At 46.3% G+C, this 23854-nt stretch overlaps 1 protein-coding gene across 3 annotated transcripts in view; it reads right to left on the reverse strand.

The window, feature by feature from the left end:
• The window catches only part of LOC119964436 (dihydropyrimidine dehydrogenase [NADP(+)]-like), a 918190-nt gene that overhangs the window by 46212 nt on the left and 848124 nt on the right, over positions 1-23854 (reverse strand). For all 3 annotated transcript variants that reach the window (XM_038793913.1, XM_038793914.1, XM_038793915.1), the window contains one exon: positions 2190-2333. In XM_038793913.1, the coding sequence (XP_038649841.1) occupies positions 2190-2333 (144 nt within the window). The remainder of the gene's footprint in view (positions 1-2189; positions 2334-23854) is intronic.

The raw sequence follows: 23854 nt of genomic DNA on the forward strand, positions 1-23854 counted from the left end.
CGATGCGGCAATGTCCAAACTTCCCGAACCAAAGTTACAAATGACAAAATCCACTGCCATATTTTTGACATGGTGGCCCGCACCATCCTCCGCCAACATTAATCCTAGGTTTTCCACACATGATGGGGCGAAACTTGCTTCTGCCCATTCTAACCTCTCTGATTGTAGCCAGAGTTTCACCAAAATTGGATACTTGCTGCCCGCCACAACTCATGAGTCTCCACAGATCCCTTTCTTGGCTCCCCCACCTTCCTAATGTGCATCTCCTTCAATCTGGTCTATTGCATTCGCTGCTCCCAATGTGGTCTACCGTACATTAGAGAAACTAAACGCCGACTGGGTGGTCTGTCCGCAAGCAGGACCCAGACCTTCCTGTCGCTTGGCATTTCAACTCACCGTACTGCTCTCATGTCCGTCTTTGGCCTGCTGCAGTGTTCCAGTGAAGCCCAACACACACTGGAGGAACAGCCTTTCGGACTTAACATTGAGTTCAACAACTTCCGACTGTGAACTCCCTCCTCCACCTTCACCCCATTTTTATTTCTGTGGGTGGCATGGTTAGCACTGCTGCCTCACAGTGCCAGGGATCCAGTTTTGATTTCGACCTTGCGTGACTGTCTGTGGAGTTTGCACATTCTCCTCGTATCTGCGTGGGTTTCCTCTGGGTGCTCTGGTTTCCTCCCACAGTCCAAAGACGTACAGGTTAGGTGGATGGGCCATGATAAAAATTTCCCCTTAGGGTGGAGTGCAGGAAATGGGTGGGGGATTGGGCCTTTCAAAAGGTCAGTGCAGACTCGATGGGCCGAATGGCCTCCTTCTGCACTGTAGGAATTCTATGATTAATTCATTTAATTTCCTCCATCCAAACATTTTCGTTGCACCATTGTTCCCCCCTTCTACCGCTCCACCCCACTAGGGCCATCCATTCCCTGTTCCTAGTTGTCCGTTGACACACTGCATACCTTTATTCTGCCATTAACGCATTCTAATCTATTAATGTGCCACTATCGGCACCCTTCTTGATCACCCCATTTACATTCCCTTTCTGTCCATGACATCTTTGTCAATCTCCACCTCTTGCTGGCCCTCTATCCAGCCCCACTGAGCCACCCCCCCCCCCCTCCCCACCCACCCCCATCACGCCGTATAAATCTGACCCTATTTCCAGTCCTCCCTAGCTTTGTAAAGAGTCATCCAGACTCTAAACGTTTCTCCCTCCACAGACACTGTCAGACCTGCTGAGATTGTCCAGTATTTTTTGATTTTGTTCCTCCTAGATGTGTTTCTCCTTGACAACACCAATCAGAGACATGAAAGCAGCTTCCACTTCTCCATCCCCTCTCTCTCGACCGCTCCACTCTCTCTGTTTAGGCCAGTCTTTGCTGCGATGCAATTTCCTCGAGTGCTGGTGCAGCCAAAACGATTGAATTTGGCTCCAATAAACCCTGAGCCCTTGTTACTGATGTCCATTCACTCTCTGCCTCATGACTCGGGCTGAACCAGATTGCTGATAACCTCAGTGTCCTATTTGACCCTGAGCCATGTTTCTGATTTCTGATCCTCCCCATTTTAAAGAATGCCTGCATTCACCTCCATAATACTGGCATGTACAGCTTAATATCTAATCCATGCTTCAGTCACTTCCAGACTTGATTCCAATGCACTTCCGATCTGCCATTCTCCACTGCCTTGAATTTCAACCATTCCAAAATTCTGCTTTCAGCAATGTAATTCCCAGCAGGTCCAGCTCACCTATAATTCATGTCTACACTGACCTAAATTCCAAAATGTAAAATTGGACTTCAAATTTAAAATTCTCATCTTTGATCCTCTCTCTTCCTCTAAACCTGCTCTAACCGTACAATCCCCCCCCCCCCCCCCCCCCCATAACTCTGTTCTGGCCTATTGCACACCCGCCTACCTTCTTTCCCCATCATTGGCAACCATGTCTTCAGCCACCTAGATCCCACATTCTGGTGCTCTCTTTCTAAACTCCTCTGCCTGCCTCTCCTTATTTGAGACTCGGCTTAAAGCCCAGCTCCTCCAGCAGCTTTATGGTCACCGCCTCCTAATACCTCACTCTTTGGCTTGCTGTTCAATTTTTCCACACATCTCTGTGAAGCATATCGTGCGTCGACACGAAAGATGGTATTTAACTGCAGGCTCTTTGCTATTTTTGTTCTTGTTACCTGAACCCTTGGAATGGGTTTCTTGACTGTATACGGCACTTCATCAGGTTCCTGGACCACTTCATTCATTTCCTTCAGTTTCAGTTTATGTTCTGCTACAATCTTCATGCGCTGTTCCAGGTAAGGGCCGAAACTGGGCAAATGCTGAAAGACAGCCAAGTACAAAGTGCAGTGATTAAATTACCTTTGCTTTTACTAGAAGCTGTACATTTACTGTCCTGACAATTGGCACGTATGTGTAATGTTTAATATCGAACACTAACAGAGACCAGAAAATTCAAAAGGCTGCAGTTTGCCCTACTTTGTAACAGTTCCAACAAAGTATTTTGTTCACTTTAATGGAGGACAGAAAAGGACATTTAAAACGGGGTGAATAAAACTGAGATTGCTGGCTTTCCCCTTTTCCCACAATGACTCCACCTGGAGTGAAATGGATAATATTTTTTTCAACGAATGTGCAGTAGGTTTCCACTGGGGAAAAGTGACCCATCAGGAATCAGCTTAGGTTCATCCAGTGATGGAGCAGCTACTTTCTGAGGCACAGGCTCAATCTGCTCAACGTGGACCTGCCAAAAAATAGTTTCATTATGAATTCAAGCATTGCTGCCTTTGGAAGGGGGCTCTCCCAGGCTAGAGGACTGGCCAACAACTAAACATTCACCTCATTATCTACCATCAGGCTTTTAAATAAATCAATGCGTTATGAACCCCGGACGCCCCCCCCCCCCCCCCCCCCCCCCCCCCCCCCGCCCCCAGCACCGTTATCAGCTGGGCTAGCAACTGGCTCAGGATATTTTAAACATAAGATTAGTGAACTGTTGCCACTCAAAGGGATAGATTTCAATCTCCGTTGTTTGAAAACAGATGTTAAAAAAAAGTCTCAAAATGTGCATTGGACAGCTCAGTGAAGTGCAGGTTCATCAATTTCTTTGTTCCCAGTGGGGAGCCATATCTGACGGGTGTGTGGGTGTGTGTGATAGCAATAAGGTTGCAAACGATTTAGATCCCGGCAGGTATATGGGGTTAGGCCACAGATCAGCCATGATCTCATTAAATGGCAGGACAGGCTCAAGGGGCTGAATGGCCTACTCCTGTTTCTCTGTTCCTACATGCGAACATGTCACAGAGAATACAACAACAGGACCACAGATGTACAGTGACTAAATCATTCAAATTCCGTTTTTAATTACATGGCATTCTGCGTGTTGTCCTGATGCTTTGGGAATCGAATTCCACAGATCCGTCCATGATTTTGCCATCTGTAAATTAACAAAGGGGTAGAGAGAAGCGATTCCCTCTGGTGGAGAAATCAAAACGCCAGAGGGGATAATTTAAAAATTCGAGCCAGGCCATTCAGAAGTAAAATCAGGAAGCAATTTTTCACACGGTCGGGAAAACCTGAAAATCTGCATCCCAAACGGTCGTGTGTGGTAGGAAAATAGGAGCTCTTAAGATTGAGATGTATTTTTTTCTCAGGTAATAGTGCCAATGGTTATCATTTCCCAATCTTCTCTGGTGAGAGGCATGGTGGCAGAAGACTAGAGGACTGCTATAGTATAGTTGTTTGAAAAGGAAGCAAAGATATAGATTGAATAATTATCACTGATTCCCAGAATTGTTACAGTGCAGGAGGACGACATTCGGCCTGTCTATGTTTGCTCTCCAAAGGAGCAATTTACCCCGACCTTCTCCACGTGGCCTTGAACATTCTTCCTTTTCAGATAATAATCCAATTCCCTCTTAAATGCCTTGATTGAACCTGCCTCCACCACGCGCTCAGGCAGGACATTCAAGATCCCAACCATTTGTTGTGTGGGAAAGATTTACCTCATGTCTTCATTGTTCAATTTGCTATTTGCCCTAAATCGTTGCCCTCTGGTTCTCAATCCCTCCATCAGTGGGAACAGTTTTTCCCTTGCCCTCTAAGTCCAGACATCACATGATTTTCTATTCCTCCACCAACACTACTCTCAACCTTCTCTTTTCCAAGGAAAACAGATTAAAGAGGTTGGGAGTATGGACGTTATTGAATTACAGTCAGCCTACCCACAGTGGTGGGAAAACTATTGGAAAAGTTCTGAGTGACAGTATTGATCGTCATTCGGAAAGGCACAAATGAATAAAGGACAGTCAGCGTCCTTTATTAAGGGAAGGTAATGTCTTATTTGTCTACCTTGATTGAACTTTATGAAGAGGCAACTTACTGAAGGCGGGTCGATGAGGTTTTTGTATTTGGTGTCGTCTGCATGGATTTTAGCAAGGCTTTAACAAAGCCTCTCATGCCATACCTGTAAGAAAAGTAAAACCCCATAGGATCTAATAACAGTGGCAAGTGGGATCTAAATCGGGCTCAGCAGTAAGAAACAAAGCATAATTATTGCATGAGTTTTTCTATCAATGGGTTTCTGCATGGCTGAGTATTAGGTCCTTTATTTTTCATGGTATACATTAATGATCTTGACTTAAATATAGTGGACATGATTATAATGTTTGCAGATGATACAAAAATAGGCTGTGTGGTTGATAGCGAGGAAGAAAGCAGTAAGATATCAATGGACTGATTGTTCAGGTGGGCAGAATATAAAATTCAATCTCAATAAGTGTGAGGTACTTCATTTGATAAGGGCAAACATGGAAAGAGTATGCACAATAAATGTTAGGAATCTGAGAATGATAGAGAAGTAGTGGGATCTTGAATTACATGTTCATAGATTTCCGAAGGTCGCTGAATAGATGGGTTGAGAAGGCATGGGAGATACTTTGCTTTATTAGTCGAAGCATTGCAGTGGGTCCAGACCAGGACTCCAGTTTTAGTTAAGGTCATGGATTAGAACCCAACTATTTGGGAAAACTCTGAGGAAATGTCACTGCACCACATGCATGGCAACACTGACCAGTAGCCAGCTTTTATATGAAAACAAACTAAATTTGAACACAGAGTTAAGCAAATTAGTGACAAATAAACAACTTTACAGTTAACAGGCGCAACAGCGTAACTTGCTTGCTGAAACCTGCCTCTACATTTAAGCAACCCACATATTTCAAATACCACTTACGGATAGAACTGACAACCACCTTTTACTTGCTTACCTTGGTGGCGAGCCCTTGGAGAGAGAGAGAGAGAAAACTTTTTTAGGACCAAGCTGAAAACCTTCTGCTCAGCTTCGAGCCCTAAAAGCAACTCCGTTGTCCAGACAGACCTGGCCCCTCACATTAGCTGCACCAGCTGCACTCAAAGCACACAACATTCTTTTGTCTCTTGTTACAAGATCTGCCTTAATTTGTTTAGCTACGCTCAAACTGTTGCAACATTTCATGAGCTCTCTAACTGCAAACAGGTCAAATGGCTTTTAATGTCTATTAGCAAAACACTTACCTTTAAAAATCACTGATTACCTCACTGTTAATCACAGCTCTTGCAGACACACTCTTTGAAAGCATTTTGTTTTAATTTAGAGTACCCAATTAATGTTTTCCAATTAAGGGGCAATTTAGCGTGGCCAATCCAACTACCCTGCACATCTTTGAGTTGTGGGGGCGAAACCCACGCAAACACGGGGAGAATGTGCAAACTCCACACGGACAGAGTCGGGATCGAACCTGGGACCTCGGTGCCGTGAGGCTGCGGGGCTAACCCACTGCACCACTGTGCTGCCCCTTTGCAAGCATTTTAACCTTGGCTTTTAAAAACATTACTGCAAAAATACAAATGATAAAATACGACAATGTTCTTATGTTCATCACATATAGAATTTAAGAGCAGGAACGTTATGCTTGAACCGAATAAAATACAGGATCGGCTACAGGTAAAGTACTGCGTACAGTTCCAGTCACCACATTTACAAGTAGGATCTGATTATACTATTGAAAGGATTCACAAGAATGTTGTCAGGATTGGAAAATTTAAGCCATGAGGTAAGATTGTTTAGGCTGGGATTGTTTTCTTTGGAATAGAGGAGGCTGGGGGTGCTTATTTGATTGAAGTGTATATAGAACTATATGGGACCGAGATAGAATGGATAAGATAAAGCTATTTCCCTTCACGGAGAGGTGAATAACAAGACATAGATTTAAAGTAACTGGTAGAATGTCCAGAGGGGAGTTGAGGAGAAATTCCCCACCCAACTTACTCCTTCCAATGTGGTCAGCATAAACTGTGTCAATGGATCACCTCTCATTACCCCTCTTAGCATCTCCCTCCAGAATATCTTCCACATGTGAACATGGCCCTTGCTATCCAAAAGCTTATTGTGGATGACTGCACCGTCATTATGGCTTTGACATAAACCTGGCTGAGGAGGTTCCGACATGCTTTGGCTCGATGAAGCCTCCTCACCTGACCACAGCCGACGGTGTGGCTCACTTAATCACATCTTGGCCTGTCCCCTTAATCCTCTGAAATGTTCTCCTGTGAGCAGCTCACCTTGCTCCACCCGTCTGAACTCTCATTTTAAATATTTGTTCTGTACCGCCCACCCAACCATCACTCAGCAAGTATCTCTATTGCTTTCTTCTCTCAGCCTCTTCACTGTGCCACCTTTCAACCTTCGTGATTTCAGCTACCATCTCAACTCATCGTGCTTTCTCTCCCAGTTGACATGCCTCTTACCCTTTTGCACTCTTATCCTCTCCCTCCAAATAAATTCCCTATGCAGATTCACAGCCGCCATCGCCACGACCTTGCCATCTCACATGGCCTCGCTGGTTCCATTATGATAAGAATGGTCCTCAACGCCATTCAAATTAGTCCAAAGAATGCAGACTTGAAAGACCAAGGCGGAAAATTCGATGAGCCATCCACCGCTGGACCACACAAATCAATATTGGGCACCATATGCGTCTGCAAAAACTGCTCACTATTCCAGGATAATCTTGGAATTCTAAGTTAACAAGTGCCTTTTTCCTCTGTTGCAAACTGTCCTCTTAAACCCTTGATTTCCACCCTCACGTCCAACAACCTCCATGGTCCCAGGAGCATCCGGCGCAGACATATTTAAATGAGCCTAAATATGTGTATCTGGATCTCGCACAGCGAGGGCAAGATCCAGATCGTGGCATCTCGGGAGGTGTCGCGAGCATCACGTATCTCGTGACGAGGCTGTTAAATTGTACCCTTTGTGTTCCTCTTTCTGTTTCTCAGATATCTATTGAGAAAGGCTCTATTTTCTAACTGGCAATGAAACACGGACTATGAGAATACACCATTCTATTTACCTGAGAAGTCTTCAGAATTTAACTCCTGATTCAAGTGGAATAGGAAAGACACTCTGAGGGAGAAATGTGCTCTCTCAGTGCTGCTATGTAGACATTTGATATAATTAATGAATGACATGAGGCTGCACAGATAGCAGCAACCTGTGGTGTTGCCTGCCTGCGGAATCGATACTGGCTACGTCGCTTGAAGCCGAACTCGACAAATGTATTTATCCCCCCCCCCTCCAATTTGTTTGCCATTTCTCAAGTTGATAAACTTTGTGAGGTTTATAGGCTTTTCACAATTTGTACATGAAATAAAGGTATGCAATCCATGTAGTGATGGAAATTGATCACTGTTTACACACATGCACTTACACATGTACACACATGCGGACACACACGGGTCAGATTTTTATGCACCCCCCCTCCCATCCACCCTGGTGGGTTTTCAGGCAGGAATGGGGAACATGAAATTGCATGGACAGGATTCCCTCTGGGTTCTTGCCGTTAGGAGATTTGGGAATTCGAAAACTGGGCACATTACACGATTGCTGTTGCTCGCTTAGCATAACCAAAGCTTTTGTCAGAGATGCACTCGTTCTGGTAATGTGGGATATTCCAGCCACTTCTTTTCTCTTGGGTCTTATTGCTGCTGTATTTGGTCCCTCCAGATGTGCTAAATCCAGCCCATCTGCAGATTATGGACATTTTCAGTTATAACCTCCGTCCGTCTTCTGAAAAGTATTAGGTGCTAGTTAGAGGTTGACAGCCCAATTAATCATCTGATGCACCACTACAACCCTAAACTGGGGAAGCCTTCACAACCCTCAGTGAAGAAAGGAAACTTCAGTACGATTAAAAATATTCTCAGCCAATGCTTAGCTAATTGAGATGCTCATAAGTTAAAATATTACGTTGAGGCTACATTAAAGGACCATAATGTGACTGTCAGGAGCATTATAAGCCAAAGGTTCTGGTATTAGCCATGTGTTTCAATACTTCAAAATTATTTACACACTTAGTTTTAAGATACAATAAAGAAAGCTTCTGCAAAGAGGGTGCAGCCAACTTGTGATATTATCCGTTTGTCACTCTAGGAACACTTGCATAACACATTGATGCGTCAATGTACAAAAGTGTTGGTTGCAGGAAGTAAATCAAAGTGTCTCACTAATGCTCTCCTAGGCAGAATCAGATTTTGCATATCACTCATTATCAGGAGATAATAATGTCGATTTAATGACAGATATATATGACTTTTAGAATTCACATAATTTCGAGCATTGAACAAAATTGATAGGATGATTATTTTGATTAGCCTTCCAGAGGTAAAATCATTGGCTGTTCAAAATACAGTTGGGCGATCTGATGGAAGACTTACAATACAAGAGGGATCATATTTGATGAGCTGAATGAACTTTCCTCATTCCTGGTATATTAATGCTTGTTTACATTTGCATTTCCAGGTGTGGGTGACAGGGTTATGGGTGGGGGGGGGGGGGGGGGGGGGGGGAGGAGAGTGGGAGGGGGGGAGACACAATGTGACAATTCAGATTTTTTATAATTTGGTTCCAATTAACCATCTTGAAAAGTTCTCTTTACATTTTATGTTGCGGTCGGTCCTACCAGTCAATAGTGGGGGCAGGTCACGCTATCTAAACCTGGTCTTCATTTTTTCTTGACTCTCTCAATCTGCCACTACTTCTTGCAGCTTCCCAGCTGGTTCAGTGTCGCGGGTTCCATTCAGCAGAATGCTTATATCATTATATAGGGGCCGATTTAGCTCGCTCAGCTCAACAGCTGGTTCATGATGCAGAGCAAGGCCAGCAGCACAGGTTCAATTCCCATATCGGCTGAGCTATTCATGAGCCTTCTCAAAGCCTTCTCAACTTTGCCCTCCTCACCTGAGCTGTGGTGATCCTCTGGTTAAATCACCACCAGTCAGCTCTCCCCCTCAAAGCAGGGAAACAGCCTATGGTCTGATGTGTTGGGTAAACTGGGTCTACAAGGACTGCGTTTACTGCAGTGGTGAGAGAGACAGGCTTCCAACACTTGAAGAAATGCAACTCGATTTTATTGAACACCTAACTATAATACATACTTTAACTGTGGGTTGACACTATGCTGACTTTACTGGAGACCTGAGGCTAACCTGACCAGACTATCTTAGTACCACATGTGTTTGTTCTAGTTGCTGCTCACGAGTTCTGACTGTCTCAGAGGCTGGATCCCGAGAGAGAGCGGGAAAACTAGTGCCCTCTGGCTTTATAGTGGTCGTGTCCTGTCTGGTGATTGGCTGCTGTGTTCTGTGTGTTCACTGGTCATCCTCTGTGTCAATTATTGCCTGTCTGCACACCATTATATACCTGGATGTATATTATGACATGGTCATCTGGGACTATGGCGCTGTTACTATGACAAGTCAGAACGGGAGGTCTTGCCACAAACATGTTGCAACCAGGTCTGTCCCGGCTAAGCTGGCTGCATCATGTCATGTCCATTCTTGCAGTAATTCTTGGCTCTTTGAATAAGCTGACATTTCATGCAGCACCGAGAGAGCGCTGCATGGTCAGAAGTGCTTTCTTTCAGATGTTATTACTGAGGCCTTTTCTGGTGTCTCAGGTGAATATGAGAGATTCCACAGCAACATTGGAAGAACAATGGGTTCCTCCCAGCATTCTATGTCATATTTAGCCCGCAATCATAACTACACTTCAATGGCTACAAAGTATGTTAAGACATAAAAAATGGATTAAAGGGATATGGGGTACAGGTAGGGAGGTGGCTTTGAGACCAGGAAGAGATCAGCCATGATCTGATTGAATGGCGGAGCAGGCTCGAAGGGCTGAATTGCCTACTGCTGCTCCCAATTCCTATATTCCTATGTTATACTGAGGTCGAGAAATTTGCTATTTAAATACAAATCGTTCTTTTTGACTCCTTTTCGAGAAAAGCATAATTGGTTAAGAATTAAATAAAGGTAATATTTTACAATTTTAAGGCTTCCAAAGAGTTCAAATTATCCTAGGTTCTGTAAAATCAAGCTTCTCAGATTAGCAGCAGATTTAAGGGTTAAATATCGAGGAAAAGGAATCTGGGAAATTTGCTAAATGGGTAAAGCATTGTTAAATCAAAACAGGGGGTAATGAACTGCTTCCCTTTATTCTCCCAAGGGGAACAGCTTCACAGACAACAATGATTAATGGGGCAGTTAATTGGCATTAATTGTTATTAGGCGAAGTTGCTTGGTTACTCCTGAAATTGACTCAACTTCCAACTGTAACCGTAGTATTGAGTCTTATGAAAACAGCCTCACTGGCAAACCTACGGTTGACTTATAATGTACTTCCCTTGTCAGCAGATAGTACTTATTATGTATAATTTTCTATTTTGCATTTGTTTCTTAGCCACACACAATAGTATGAATAATCCAAACGGAACTCTTTCAGTTCATCAAGAATGATTGGAGTTATGTTGTTTTCATTATACAACAGAAATATTCTATGTCCTCTACACAATGGCATGTATCTATGTAGTTCTGCTGATTGATTGTTGCACGAGTGGAGAATAGTTAAGTATTTGCTAATGTGAGCAATGATACATGTCACTGTTAAACTGTGTACACTGACCAGAGCTTTCAATTTCAATGGAAAGGGAACTTGAGTCGGGTGTAAGACAATAGTAAAGGGCTACAATCAGGGAGTAAGAGATGGAACTTGCAAGAGATATCAAAATCAACAAAGACAACTTTGACAATTATATTAGGAAATTAGCACGGCTAAGAGCAACGGGAAAATTGATAATGTGGATATTGGGCGCGATCGAAAGGCCTCGATGCACCCAACTCGATGACGCAACAAAGCCCTTAAATCTCGCGAGAGGCCTCTCGTGATATTTGTGATGCTCGGAACACCTCGAAAGATCTCATCAGATTTCCTGAGATGCCGCGATCTGGATCGTGCCTTCGTTGGACCACGCGTAACAGTACCTAGAGGGTCACTCAGGCCATCGGAGGCCCCGGGGTGGTCGGGCTTGAGGCAGGATGGTACCCTGGCACTCCCGCTGGAACCTGGGCATCTTGGCACAGCCAACCTGGCACTTTAACACTACGACCCAGCCACCCTGGCAGTGCCACCCTGGCACTGTCAGGGTGCCTGGGTGGATCTGCCAGGCTGGCAGTGCCAGAGATTGAGCCTGGGGATGCGCTGCCTTTAACTGGTGGGGTGAGGGGGGGGGGATGCTCGAGCACCCCATAAGAAGTAAGTTGGGGCATTGGGGGCGCAGGTCTGAAGACCACGGTAGAATGTCTGAGGAGAATCGAGAGCTCAGAGCAGCATTTAAAATGGTGCCCTGATCTCAGCTTATCAGTGCAGGAAGTGAGGTAAGTGCAGCTTCGGCATTCCTCGCCGATGCCAAAAAACCAACAGAATCCTGTTTAATAGCGGGGTAATTCTCAGCTCTGCAGGCGGCAAGAAACACCCTGCTATACGTGCCCAAAACAGGGCATTAAATCGCGCACATTATAAATGAAAAAAAAATAAACAATATGTTAAATATACTTTTCTTCAGCATTTAAAGTATTTAAAGTAGAGGAAGAGGATAATATGCCACACAGCCTGAGGAAACTAATTTTGAGTCAGTGATAGATACTCACCCTGATTGACAAAAGCAACTTCACATTAATGAAGAAAATAACGACACTAATGAAAGTAAGGGCAAGCCGCCAGGCCCAGATGGTTTCCATATCTGGATTTCCAAGAAAGTAGGTGAGAACATTGCAGATGCCCTAACTATGATCTGCCATTCTGGAACTATCAGATTTGAAAATTGCACATCATTCTGATATCTAAAAAAAGTGCTGAGGTCTTATGGGCCAGTTAGCCTATTGTCTGTTGTCAGGGAAATTACTGGAGTCTATGATTAAAGTTAGGGTAACTGAACTCTTTGAAAGTGTTCAGCTGATCACAGAGAATCATCATGGGTTTGTAAAGAATAGGTCGTGCCTGATTAAATGGATTGTTTTTTTTGAGGAGGTGACTGAAAAGGTAGACAGGGGAATGTTTATGGATGCTATTTGTACAGATTTCCAGAAAGCATTCAATAAAGTCCCTCAGACGAAACCGCTGGCTAAAGATGAAACATCTGGACGTAAGGACAAACTATTGAACTAGTTGAGAAATTGGCTGAGACAGTAGGAGACATAATGGGCAGGTACCCGAGGTGGTAAGATGTGACCACTGGTGTCCCACAATGATCTGTGATGAAGTCTCCACTATTTACATTTTCATTAATGACGTAGAAGATGGGATAGAAAGCCAGTACTCAAAAACAGGCAGCATTATAGCCAGTAGACTTTGTTACACAACGTTACAAGATTAAGTTAATGCGCAAAACTGTGACAAATGGTTTTCAATGCAGCCAAATGTGAGGTCATCCATTGTGGGCCTAACAAAGGAGAGAAGACAATACTTTCTAAGTGTTGAAACACAAGATACAGTGGAGGTCCAAGCAGATTTAGATATACAGATAGATTACTTAACTCTCAGGGACAGGTACAAAAAATAATTTAAAAAGCTAATGGAATTCTGGCCTCTATATCTTGATGACTAGAATACAAGGGGTTAAAAATACAGCTTCAGCGACACAAAATCCTGGTTAGACTCAATTTGTGCTCAACTTGACTTGTTATCTGTCACCCACGTGTGGGAAGACAGGTGGATGGACCCATAAAAAAGGCTGCCGTGTCATTGATGCCATGCCTGCTGCCAGCTGCCCTGCCCCTCCACCTCTCTCACTGGGGCCTTGCTAACTGAAGGTTCACAAGGCCAGGTAGGCAGGATACAATTTGGTTTATTTACAGCTAACAATAGACTAATCACTCTATTCCTCTCCCCGCAGGGTCTCCCTCCCTGACCTGCTCCCAGGGCACAGTTTCTATCCTGTGGAGTTCCTCCAAGCAGGAAGAGGCTCCGCCACCCCTCCCCCATCACCTGGAGAGCTTGCACTCGAAGGTAAAGGAGGGGAACTTCGGATATAATGTAGGTTCTGGCCCCTTAGGGGGTTGTAACAGGTCTGTTGTGAGATCTTGAAATGTCTGAGTCCATTGCTGATTGTATCTTCCTTGGCCTAGCCCCAGCACTTCCATTGGCCATTGCCCTTGGCTATGCTGCTGGCACTGCAAAGCTGGCTGCCTCTGACAGCATTACGAGGCAGGACCTGCTCCTAGAGGGTAGGGGAGGTCCGCCTCATAATAATTAAAGGCCTCTTGGCTGTAAAATTAAAGTGAGGCAAACCACCTAAGCAGATTGTATTGTTTGGGGTTTGGAAGGTTTGAAGATAGGAAGCGGGACTAATAGGGTACATAGAAGCATTTTCTGCTGGCTAAGGACGATCAGAAAATAAGAGCCAGACCTTTCATGAGGTCGCTCAAAAATATCCATTCTACTAATTAATTAAAAGTGTAAAATATAAGATGTTCTTGTCTTTCTGACGTGAATTGACATAATTATTAAGGTAAGGTAGTCGCCATAGTCCCAGATGACCAAAGGCTGCTTTCCTCTTTAAAGTGGGAGAGCTGACTGGTGGTGATTTAACCTGAGGAATCACCACACCACAGGCGAAAGGCAAGGTCAGAAGGCGAGGCCTTCATGAATAACCTCAGCTGGTACGGGAATTGAACCCATGCTGCTGGCTTTGCTCTGCATCACGAACCTGCCTTCCAGCCAAGTGAGGTAAATCGGCCCCCATGATTTTTACACATCAAGGAATAAGCCACTAGATGAGTAGATTTCTCTGCAGCACTGGCAGCTTAATCACATTGCGATGATATAACTTTCCGTGCTTTTATCGATGGCTATGTTTGTGACATGAGAGCAGTTCACCATTGAATTCAATTTCCAACTTGTAATGTCGATTGAAATCTGGTGAGATCGGAGTGAGAAACAAAACACACTCCATTAATGCAGTCATACCACAGGCTGCAGACACAACCCATACTGAAGATACATGGGGCTGGATTCTCCTCCCTACCGCGCCACATTTCTGTTTCACACCACCAGCGGGATGCTCCGTTACGCCGGCCGGTCAATGGGGTTTCCCATTGTGGGGCAACCCCATGCCGTCGGGAAACCCCTGGGTTGCTGGAAAAATGGAGCATCCCGTCGGCAGAGAATCCAGCCCATGGACTATGAGGTACCCCCTTTTCAGGGCAACCAGAACTGGGCAGCAAATACGGCCCTTCCGACTTCACTCACATCCTGAGGACAACATTTTAAAAAATGCACACGGTCCACAGATGGACAACATGTTTTAGAAATAAGAAAAGATCCTTAAAACAGCAAATGCAGTGGCCCGGAAATTGCTAGAAAAATGCAAGCGGGTTCACGGCGCCCGCCATTACGGCAACCACAGCGATTTCTGGCGAGGAGGAAATATGCCATGGGTTGAGAATTGCCACAAATTGCTGAAAAACGTTCTCCACCGTTGGCTTGGAAAAACAGGAACTCACCGTCATGTCCCCATGAGTATCAGGGAATGGTGGGATGTGCACCATCAATACGAATGGTTGGAGCTATTTACGACTGGTATTTCATTCTGTCAAGGCCCTGTCAACAATATGATCATGATTCTAAAATGTCAACTCAACCTTGGCGGCCAAGAACAGGAACAAAGGAAGCTATAGCGGGATTCCCCCAGCCCGGGACCGGGCCGGAGAATCCCCACAACCGGGCCACTCTGCCCAATGACGCCGGCACGCGATTCTCCGCGAATCGGCGCCATTGGCGTTGGCGCGTTTGGTACAGTGCCGGTCGCGGGCTGCTATACACGGCCAGGGCGCCGATTCTCCGGCCTGGATGGGACAAGCGGCCGCTCTAAAAAGGCTGAGTCCTGCCGGCATCGACCACACCTGGTCGCATCCGGCAGGAAATCTGCGCGCAGACGGGGGGTGGCCTGGGGGGGAGGGGCGGGGGAGGGTGTCTCCGACCCCGGGGGGGGGGCTCCGATGGGGCCTGGCCCTCGATCGGGGGGCCCACCGATCAGCGGGCCGACCTCTCGCTCCCTGGGCCTATTTTCTTGAGGGAGGCCACCGCGCATGCGCGGATCCGGCGGCGCACAGTTCGCTCCGGGATAGGAGGCTGGAACAGTGTGAACCGCTCCAGCGCCGTGCTGGCCTCCTGTAGGGGCCAGAATTGGTCCTCCCAGCGGCCCATTCACGCCATCGTGAAACGTGACGGCGTTTCCGACAGCGTGGACTCTCTGCCGTCGAATGGGAGAATCCCGCCCCATATTCCTGGAGGTGGTAAATTATTTCGACAGGTTTAAAAAAATAAATTGCCTTTCTTTTACCTTTCCTCCAGGTCTTTTAAAAAAATTTCTGGTTTCAAATCCAATCGTTGTTTACCTCTCTTTATTTTTCTTACTGTTTCTAGTGTGACTCTAATTCACCTTTTTCTCAGGCTGTTGTTCACCATGTCCCTTTCTCTATCCATATTTTTCATTAAGCAGACATGGTGTTCATGAGGTAGGCCCCAGATGCTGGCCTTGCAGCTCTCTTACCCATTCACACATCCAGCAACTTGCAGCAGAGTAAATACAACAAAAAACTTATAGAGCCTGCCATGACCATGTGCCTCTCCATCATTGATTGGGACTTTATTCCTAAAGCTCCAGCTTCATACAATTCACTAAAAATCACCATAAGGTAACGGCACCATGGCATAAGTGAATGGGCAGCATGGCAGCACAAGTGGATAGCACTGTGGCTTCACAGCGCCAGGGTCCCAGGTTCGATTCCCCGCTGGGTCACTGTCTGTGCGGAGACTGCACGTTCTCCTCGTGTCTGCGTGGGTTTCCTCCGGGTGCTCCGGTTTCCTCCCAAGGTCCAAAGACTTGCAGGTTAGGTGGATTGGCCATGCTAAATTGCCCTTAGTGTCCAAAAAGGTTAGGAGGGATTATTGGGTTGCGGGGATAGGGTGGAAGTGAGGGCTTAAAGTGGGCCGGTGCAGACTTGGTGGGCCGAATGGCCTCCTTCTGCACTGTATATTCTATGTTCGAAAATAAGAGTCTGGAATCTCCGTGTAGAAGAGTATGTTATCTCACCGGAGATGAATCGCCTCTGATTTGTGCTCGGGCTGGGTGCAGTGCTCAGAGGCGATTCACTACCGCTTGCCATGCAAATTTATGCCTGGTGGGAAGTGCAAGAGATTCCGTCATGAATACCGCTACCAGAGCGTACTTCTGAGCGAGCGGCCCGATAGCGAGATCTGGCGGCTGTCCCCCCTCCACCCCCGTAACGCAATTTCAGCTCCCCCCCGCACCATAGGATTTGGTGTGTCACCTCACCTCCCCACAGTATGATGATGACCTGACCCCATAACAGAGCCCCTCTCCAAAGATCCCCAAACCAGAGACTGCCCATAATAGAGCCCCCCCCCCGCCATGGGATTCGCTGGGTCACCCCCCCCGCCCCCCCCCCCCCCCCCGCAATGGGATTCGCTGGGTCACCCCCTCCCCCCACAATATGAGGGTGACCCAATCCCCTCTCCCCCCCCCCCCAAGAGACCCATATAATAAAGCCTCGTACCAGAGATCCCCCACAGCAAATGCCCACCATAACAGATCCCCACCACAACAGATGCCCACCATAACAGATCACCACCACAACAGATGCCCACCATAACAGAGCCCCACGACAACAGATGCCCACTATAACAGAGCCCCACCACAACAGATGCCCACTATAACAGAGCCCCACTAGAGGCTCCCATAACAGAGATTTGCTGACGCCAGAACCCCCACAGTACAAAGGTGACCCACCACCAGAATCCCGCATAACAGAGCGCCGATTCTCCGGCCTGGATGGGCCGAGCGGGCGCTCTAAAAAGGGGAATGTCACAAAAGTGTTGCACTGATAAATAAGACTCTTGTGACCTGTGAAACAGGCTTGGAAGCTAAATGACCTCTTGTTTCTATGTTCCAATGAACTGTTTCAGAAGTTCGACTGATACACTTCAGTGACAGGGACACATAACATTCTTTTCAGATTTGGTTCTAATTTGATATACATTTTATTTGCCAAGTATACCTTTGACCTCCAGAACTTACCCTCTACATCTAGTGCATGGCGCAGAAGCAAGCAAGTCTTAAGTAGCAGCTTGGCTTTCTTTTGTTGGTCGTTTAGTTTGTCGATAGAAATTAACATAACATCAACAGGCTGATTTGCAAAATGTTTGATGTAAGGAGCACTACAATACAAGCGTGTTCTGCTGTACAGAGAGCTGATGCATCGGCCATTGAATACAACGGTGATATTTCTGCAGCAAGGATCGACTAAATTTGTACTTTTCTTTTCAGTTTATGCTCTGAATAAAAGGAATACACGGTTCAAAACATTTCAGATTCTTCTGTACCAAATGCAGTTTTCAAAGTTGGCTGAAATATAATTACATCGAGGTAAATGGTTAGAAAACATAAGCTGGGAATTATTGTTGGCATCACAATGGACGACGGCTCTCTTTGTCTTTCTTTGTGTTGCTCCTTAAAATAAATCTCAAAGATCAAGCTTTTGGTTATCTAGCGCAATATCACTTTGTGTGGCTCAGTATCACATTATCTCTAGCGATGTTCCTGTGAATTGCCCCGAGTTGCTTTTACTACATTAAGAGATAAGACACGAGCGCAAGCTGTTGTACTGTTGAACATCATACACAAGGATGCATACTTGATGGTTTCTTACTGTCTGCTGCCAAATTACTGTTGGGAGGAAGTTGCCTTGATAGCAATTGAAGGCATGCCTCAGGTTTGTTAAATTAATTATCGCTGACATAATAGGTATTTAACTCAAATTTTGTCTCATGTCAATCTGAGTCTGCAGCGCAGGTTTCAACTGCTTGGATGGAAAGACAAACAAGCCACTGGGTAGCTTAGCCGCAGCCGACAGAATTTTATCTTTTGCGGGAACTGGATTAAGCTCTCCAGTAGCGCTGCAAACGTCTGAGCATGGCCAGTAACAGCGAGGAACAAGCTGATCTGACCTCAGGTGGCACATTAAAGTGCGCTTAGCCAACAGTGCAGGTTTTTCCTTCTAGGCACAACTGTCTGGAACTGATTGCACAGCAGTGGTTAAGAGGTTATGGAAGAACTGTGCCACCTCCTCAGTCAAGATTCTCCAGAGGCAATGATTGTGGTGGGTATGGGGGATGGATTTCAGGTGGAAGGTGGGGGGAATGGAAGGGCCCAGGTTATTTTTTTGCACTGTTAAGAAGAGAGGCTCTTCTTAAGCTTCAGAGCTTCCAGGAAGAGATGTAGGGCCTCAAGCAAGGGAGAGTGGGTGTGGGGGAGGGGAGGGGGGGGGGGGGGCGCGGAGAAAGAGAGAGAGTCTAGACTTCATAATGTTTCTGTGTGCGGCCACCATCCCACGGGCTCAGAATGTCTTCCACCCTCCTGACGTGAATGGTACCTCTTGTTTTATCCGGTCTTTGCAGTCGTCAATGATGAGAGAAAAAGGAGAGTTTTGTTGTCAATGAGAAGATGAAAGAGAAGGAAGATCAAGGGCCTTGTTAATTGGGTGCACACCCAAATTCTTGATTCTGAAAACAAAAACTCAACCCTTTACTGAAGAATCACTCGTCCTGAACACACTCCCAATTACTACTGCTATCATATGCAGCGCTGAACAGCAGGATGTCAAATCTGAAATTCTTCAGCCAATTGACAGCCTCCTCATCAGCCTGCTGTAGGGCAGTGAGAGCGTCACTGAAGCACAGGTCAGGTTGCGGGTCGATTATAAGCAGCATAGTTTGCACTTCGCCACAACGGCACAGGGGTGAGTCACAGCGTCGCCAGCGGAAGAGGTTGTTCCGGCAGGGTCCGACCCCAGTGCAAAAACTTTTCAGTTTGACCCATTCACCACAGGGGAGATCTATGCCTGGGATTTCCAACACGGGATCATCAACCAAATGTTGATTTTGGGTGGAGTTGTTGGGTGTTGTGTCACAGGTCCTTCCTCAGCTCAGCAGTAGAAATGTCAAATGTCGGTCCAGATTGGGCGTTTTGAGATAAGGGGCCAGATTCTCCAATTCCCTCAGCCGCGTGTTTCTCGGGACGCGCCGTTTGCTGGCGGTGGGATCCTATCTTCCCGCCACTTGTCAATGGGATTTCCCATTGAAGCCACCCCACACCACCGGGAAATCCGGGGACTGAGGTGCACTGCCGGTGGGAAAAGTGAATCGCAATGGCTGGAGAATTCCGGACATGGGTCGGGATTCTCCGAGCCCGGCGACCAGAGAATTGGTGGCAATCGCGCCGGTGCGGTCGCCGCGGCGCCGGTCAGGGGCCGTTGAAAGCGGCCCCCGCAGTGATTCTCCGCACTCGATGGGCCATGTGCCCCTCGAGGTCTGCCGGCATCGTTTGCATATGGTCCTACACGGCGGGACCTCGGCGTTCTGGCTGCCGTCCTGGGGGGGGGGGGGGATCGGACTCCGGGTGGGGCCTCCACGGCGGCCAGGCCCGTGATCAGGGTCAACCGATTGGCGGGCATGCTAATTCCGGGGTGGGCCTATGCTCCTCCGCGCCGGGCCCCTGTAGGGTCCGCCATGTTGCCCGTGGTGGACCGGCTTTTGCCACTGGAGCAGCGCACAGTACACCGGCGCCGTTCTAGCCCCCGAGTACGGGGGCAATGACTGGGCCTGGAGGCCCGTTGACGCCTGCGTCGCTCGCGCCGGTTTTGACGCCAGCATCAACACTTGGCCGGGATTTCGGAGAATCCCGGCCCTGGTGTTTGCTGGCTGGGTGGGTGAAGTACTTTACCAGTAGCAGATCCGGAGTTTTGTCCACTCTTTCTAGCAATCGTATTGTGCTAGCTACACCCTCAATGAAAGCATTCTGTACCAACTGTTGTTTTAAAATAAAAAGCAAAAAAATTATCAAAAATGATGGCAGAATAAATGGTAGAAATTAATCTTGGGTGGTCGTACAAAGCAGGCGGGTATCAGGTTGGTCACCTGTTATACCCAGTGCATCATATTCAATTCACTGCCTGCAGCGGAACTGAATACCAGGCTCTTCGTATAATGGACAGCCGTCTTGCGCCATTGCCCAAGGCAAATTTCTATCCCTGAGAGTTGTCATTGTTGGCTAAGTATCATGCCGAGTGGTGTAGGTGATTGTGGTCTTCCAAATTTCTGATCACAACAACATGCCATCGTTGTTGGCATTTTGGTTAAGCCAGTCATTAAAGTTGTCAGCATCACCACACCATAGAATAAATCCCTACAGTGCAGGAGGAGACCATTCGGCCCATCTAGTCTGCACCGCCCCTCTGAACGAGCACCTTATCTAGGTCCACTCCCCATCTATCCCCATAGCTCCATAACCCCACCTAACCTGCACATCCTTGGACACCAAGGGGCAATTTCTGCATGGCCAATCCAACTAACCTGCACACCTCTGGACTGCGGGAGGAAACCGGAGCACCCAGAGGAAACCCACGCAGACATGGGGAGAACGTGCAAACTCCACACGGTCACCCAAGGCCGGAATTGAACCTGGGTCCTTGGCGCTGTGAGGCAGCAGTGCTAACCACTATGCCGGCCATCACCAGTGGTGCTAACCCCGTTCACGCTATTGTCTTGATAAGAATTGTTTGTATTGATCATATTTGGCTGAAAAAAAGGGAATCATGAGGTGATGCTTTCCTTACACATGTTTGAAGGGAGCACAAAGCTTCCTCCCAGAGGATCCTCCCCTGGCACCAGCTAGATGTTGTCTTCTGGGTTCATAGTTCTGCCGCAGTCACTGCTGTAGAATTGGTTGGATCCAACGTTGACAATCCCTCGTAACTCTTGGCAGAGGGTGTACCAGGTAGTACCAGCTGGGCCAGGAAGACCTGGGGCTCAGAAAAGGACAGGGCAGTCGACATCCTGGAACTTATTCCAATGCCCCTGCTACCCTTATGAATATTCGGTGGCTTGTGTGGACTGAGACAATTCCTGGATGCTGGAATCCTGGAATTTCAGGATAAGGGAGGCATCTAGCTCTTTAAATGTAACACTGGGTTAGACGATTCGACAGGTATTGTGTTGTTTGCTAGATTTAACTTTTCAGGGGTGGTAGAATTTAGTCAGAGCTTTACTAAAGACATTGCATGAAATTGGGTACAATCCATAACTAAACAGACTGTGGATGGAATGGACTTGGCATGAATCACAGTCTCTGTGTGTTACATTAAAAAAAAGTTTTTTTATTCCAGTGGAATGATTATGAGTACTGCGTGGGAAGGGTTACCTCTGCTATTCTACCAGCAATTTACCTGTTAAACGTTTGGAGAGAGGCCGAACCAGACTCTACAAAACATAACCATCATCGGCGAGAATGAAAGTTTCAGGAGAACAGTGAGAGCGAGAAATGTTGGTCCTTCACCATCTGGTGTCACACAAGGAAGAGCCATTTGGATTCGATGCTGGATAGCATCTGCACAAACGTAATGCTGTCAATTTAATTCCTCTTGGATTTCCTCTACAGGTTCTGATTCCTTGGTGTGGCATGCCTCCACAAATTCTGACTGCCCTCCAACTCAAGTGTGAACCCTGATGGTAAATGTCAACAGATTTTTTTTTTTGACCCACAATTACACCTGATCCCATCTTGACCTGACAGGGTAGATGCAGGATGGATGTTCCCAATGACGGGGGAGTCCAGAACCAGGGCTAAGGATACGGGACGAACCATTTAGGACTCAGGTGAGGAGAGATTTCTTCACCCTGAGAGTGGTTAGCCTGTGGAATTCAATACCACAGGAAGCAGTTGAGGCCAAAACAGTGCATATTTTCAAGAAGGAGTTATATATCGCACTTGGGGCTGAAGTGATCAAAGGTTAGGGGGGGGAAAGCAGGAACAGGTTACTGAGTCAGATAATTAGCCATGATCATATTGAATGGCGGACCAGGCTCCAAGGGCCAAATGGCCTACTCCTGCTCCTGGCCTATTTTTCATGTTTCTGTGATGTTTACATTTGGACACCTACAGCGTGCCTGACGTGGAAGCTCACAATATGCTGGGCGGCTATGGAGCAGCTTCAGGGTAGAAACCATCGAGATTTTAAGGAAATTATTTTAAAAAAAGGACTATCACTACTTTCTGAAAAACATCAATAATCTTCCCACGGAAGTCCAATGGGAAGGTTATACATCTCTTTTTTGTTTCAACCCTGAGGTTAGCCATGCAAATCAAAATACCCATCTGCATTGTGGACATAGGGTACCAAGACTTGTTCCTCCACTAGGATAACAGGAGCCTCCTTGGCAATGTAAACTGGTTTTCAATTCATTCGAGTTGTGAAAACTAAGACTGCATGAAAGTCTAAGAGAACAGCAGGTCCTTTTCACAAACAATATGCACCGCAGCACTAGAGCTGGATAGTATCTGAACCATTGCTTAAAGGGCTTTTCAGTAAGCTTATTGATTTTTTTTGTGGTGTACTGCACAGTTGTTTTCTTTTTAACCATTTGGATGATGCCCAAGCCCCCACAGACACAGCCGTAGCCATCTATTTACATAATGGATGTTTTGAAACCTGTTTAGAGTTTAAATTGAATTTCCTGAGCACCCTTCTACTACTGAGCACATTTTTGAATGCTTCAGGAGGTTCTTTATACGTGTACAGCGTTTCCACTCTGCTGCCCTCTCACCCATCTCAGGGAGCATGCCACCACTGCTGAGTGAGGAGACATTGAACTAAGATGGCAGAAAACAATTACAGACATGGTGAGCCTCGCAAAAGATGAAGATGCACGCATTGCGCGGAAAGTTCTGAGATGCTCCGAGCAGTGATTCTGAACTGGCGTGAGTAAAATTCATTTGCCTCATGTTATTCACAGACTTGTCATAGTTTATGAAAACAGGGATATAAAAGCATAAAAGGCTGTGCTATGTAGGCTCACCAGGGTGGATCTAGGGATAAGTGTATTGTCATTCTGAGGAGAGGATGGGCATGCTGGCTACTTGCACCAAAAGCAGAGAAAATTAACAGGGGATTTATCCAGGTGTTTCCTAAAAAAAAATTCCGAAAAGTTTGGAGAGTATAAGTAGACGGTTTTCTCTGGTTCCGAAGTCAGTCACGAATTGACGCTGGGAGAATGAAGAGAGTGGCTGGGGCAATTTTTCTTTACACAGAGTGTTGCTGGGGCATGGAATTCTTTATCAGAGAGAATGCTCGAGGCAGAGACGAGCACTTCTGTGAAGGGAAAAGTAAATAAATATTTGAAACAAGGGGTGGTACGGTGTGTTGCCCATTTTCAATCCCAACAGCATCGCCAATACTGTTGCTAATATTAATGATAATGTTGGTGAACCACAAGCCTCCCCTTATATCGATCAAATAACCACACAACCAATTAGTTAGTTCAAAAGACGGTTTATTTACATACACAAAAGTTACCTCGACATGCAAACACAATGTCTACTACAAGTTA

The sequence above is a fragment of the Scyliorhinus canicula genome, chromosome 4, assembly GCF_902713615.1.
Source record: "Scyliorhinus canicula chromosome 4, sScyCan1.1, whole genome shotgun sequence".
Lineage (NCBI taxonomy): Eukaryota > Metazoa > Chordata > Chondrichthyes > Carcharhiniformes > Scyliorhinidae > Scyliorhinus > Scyliorhinus canicula.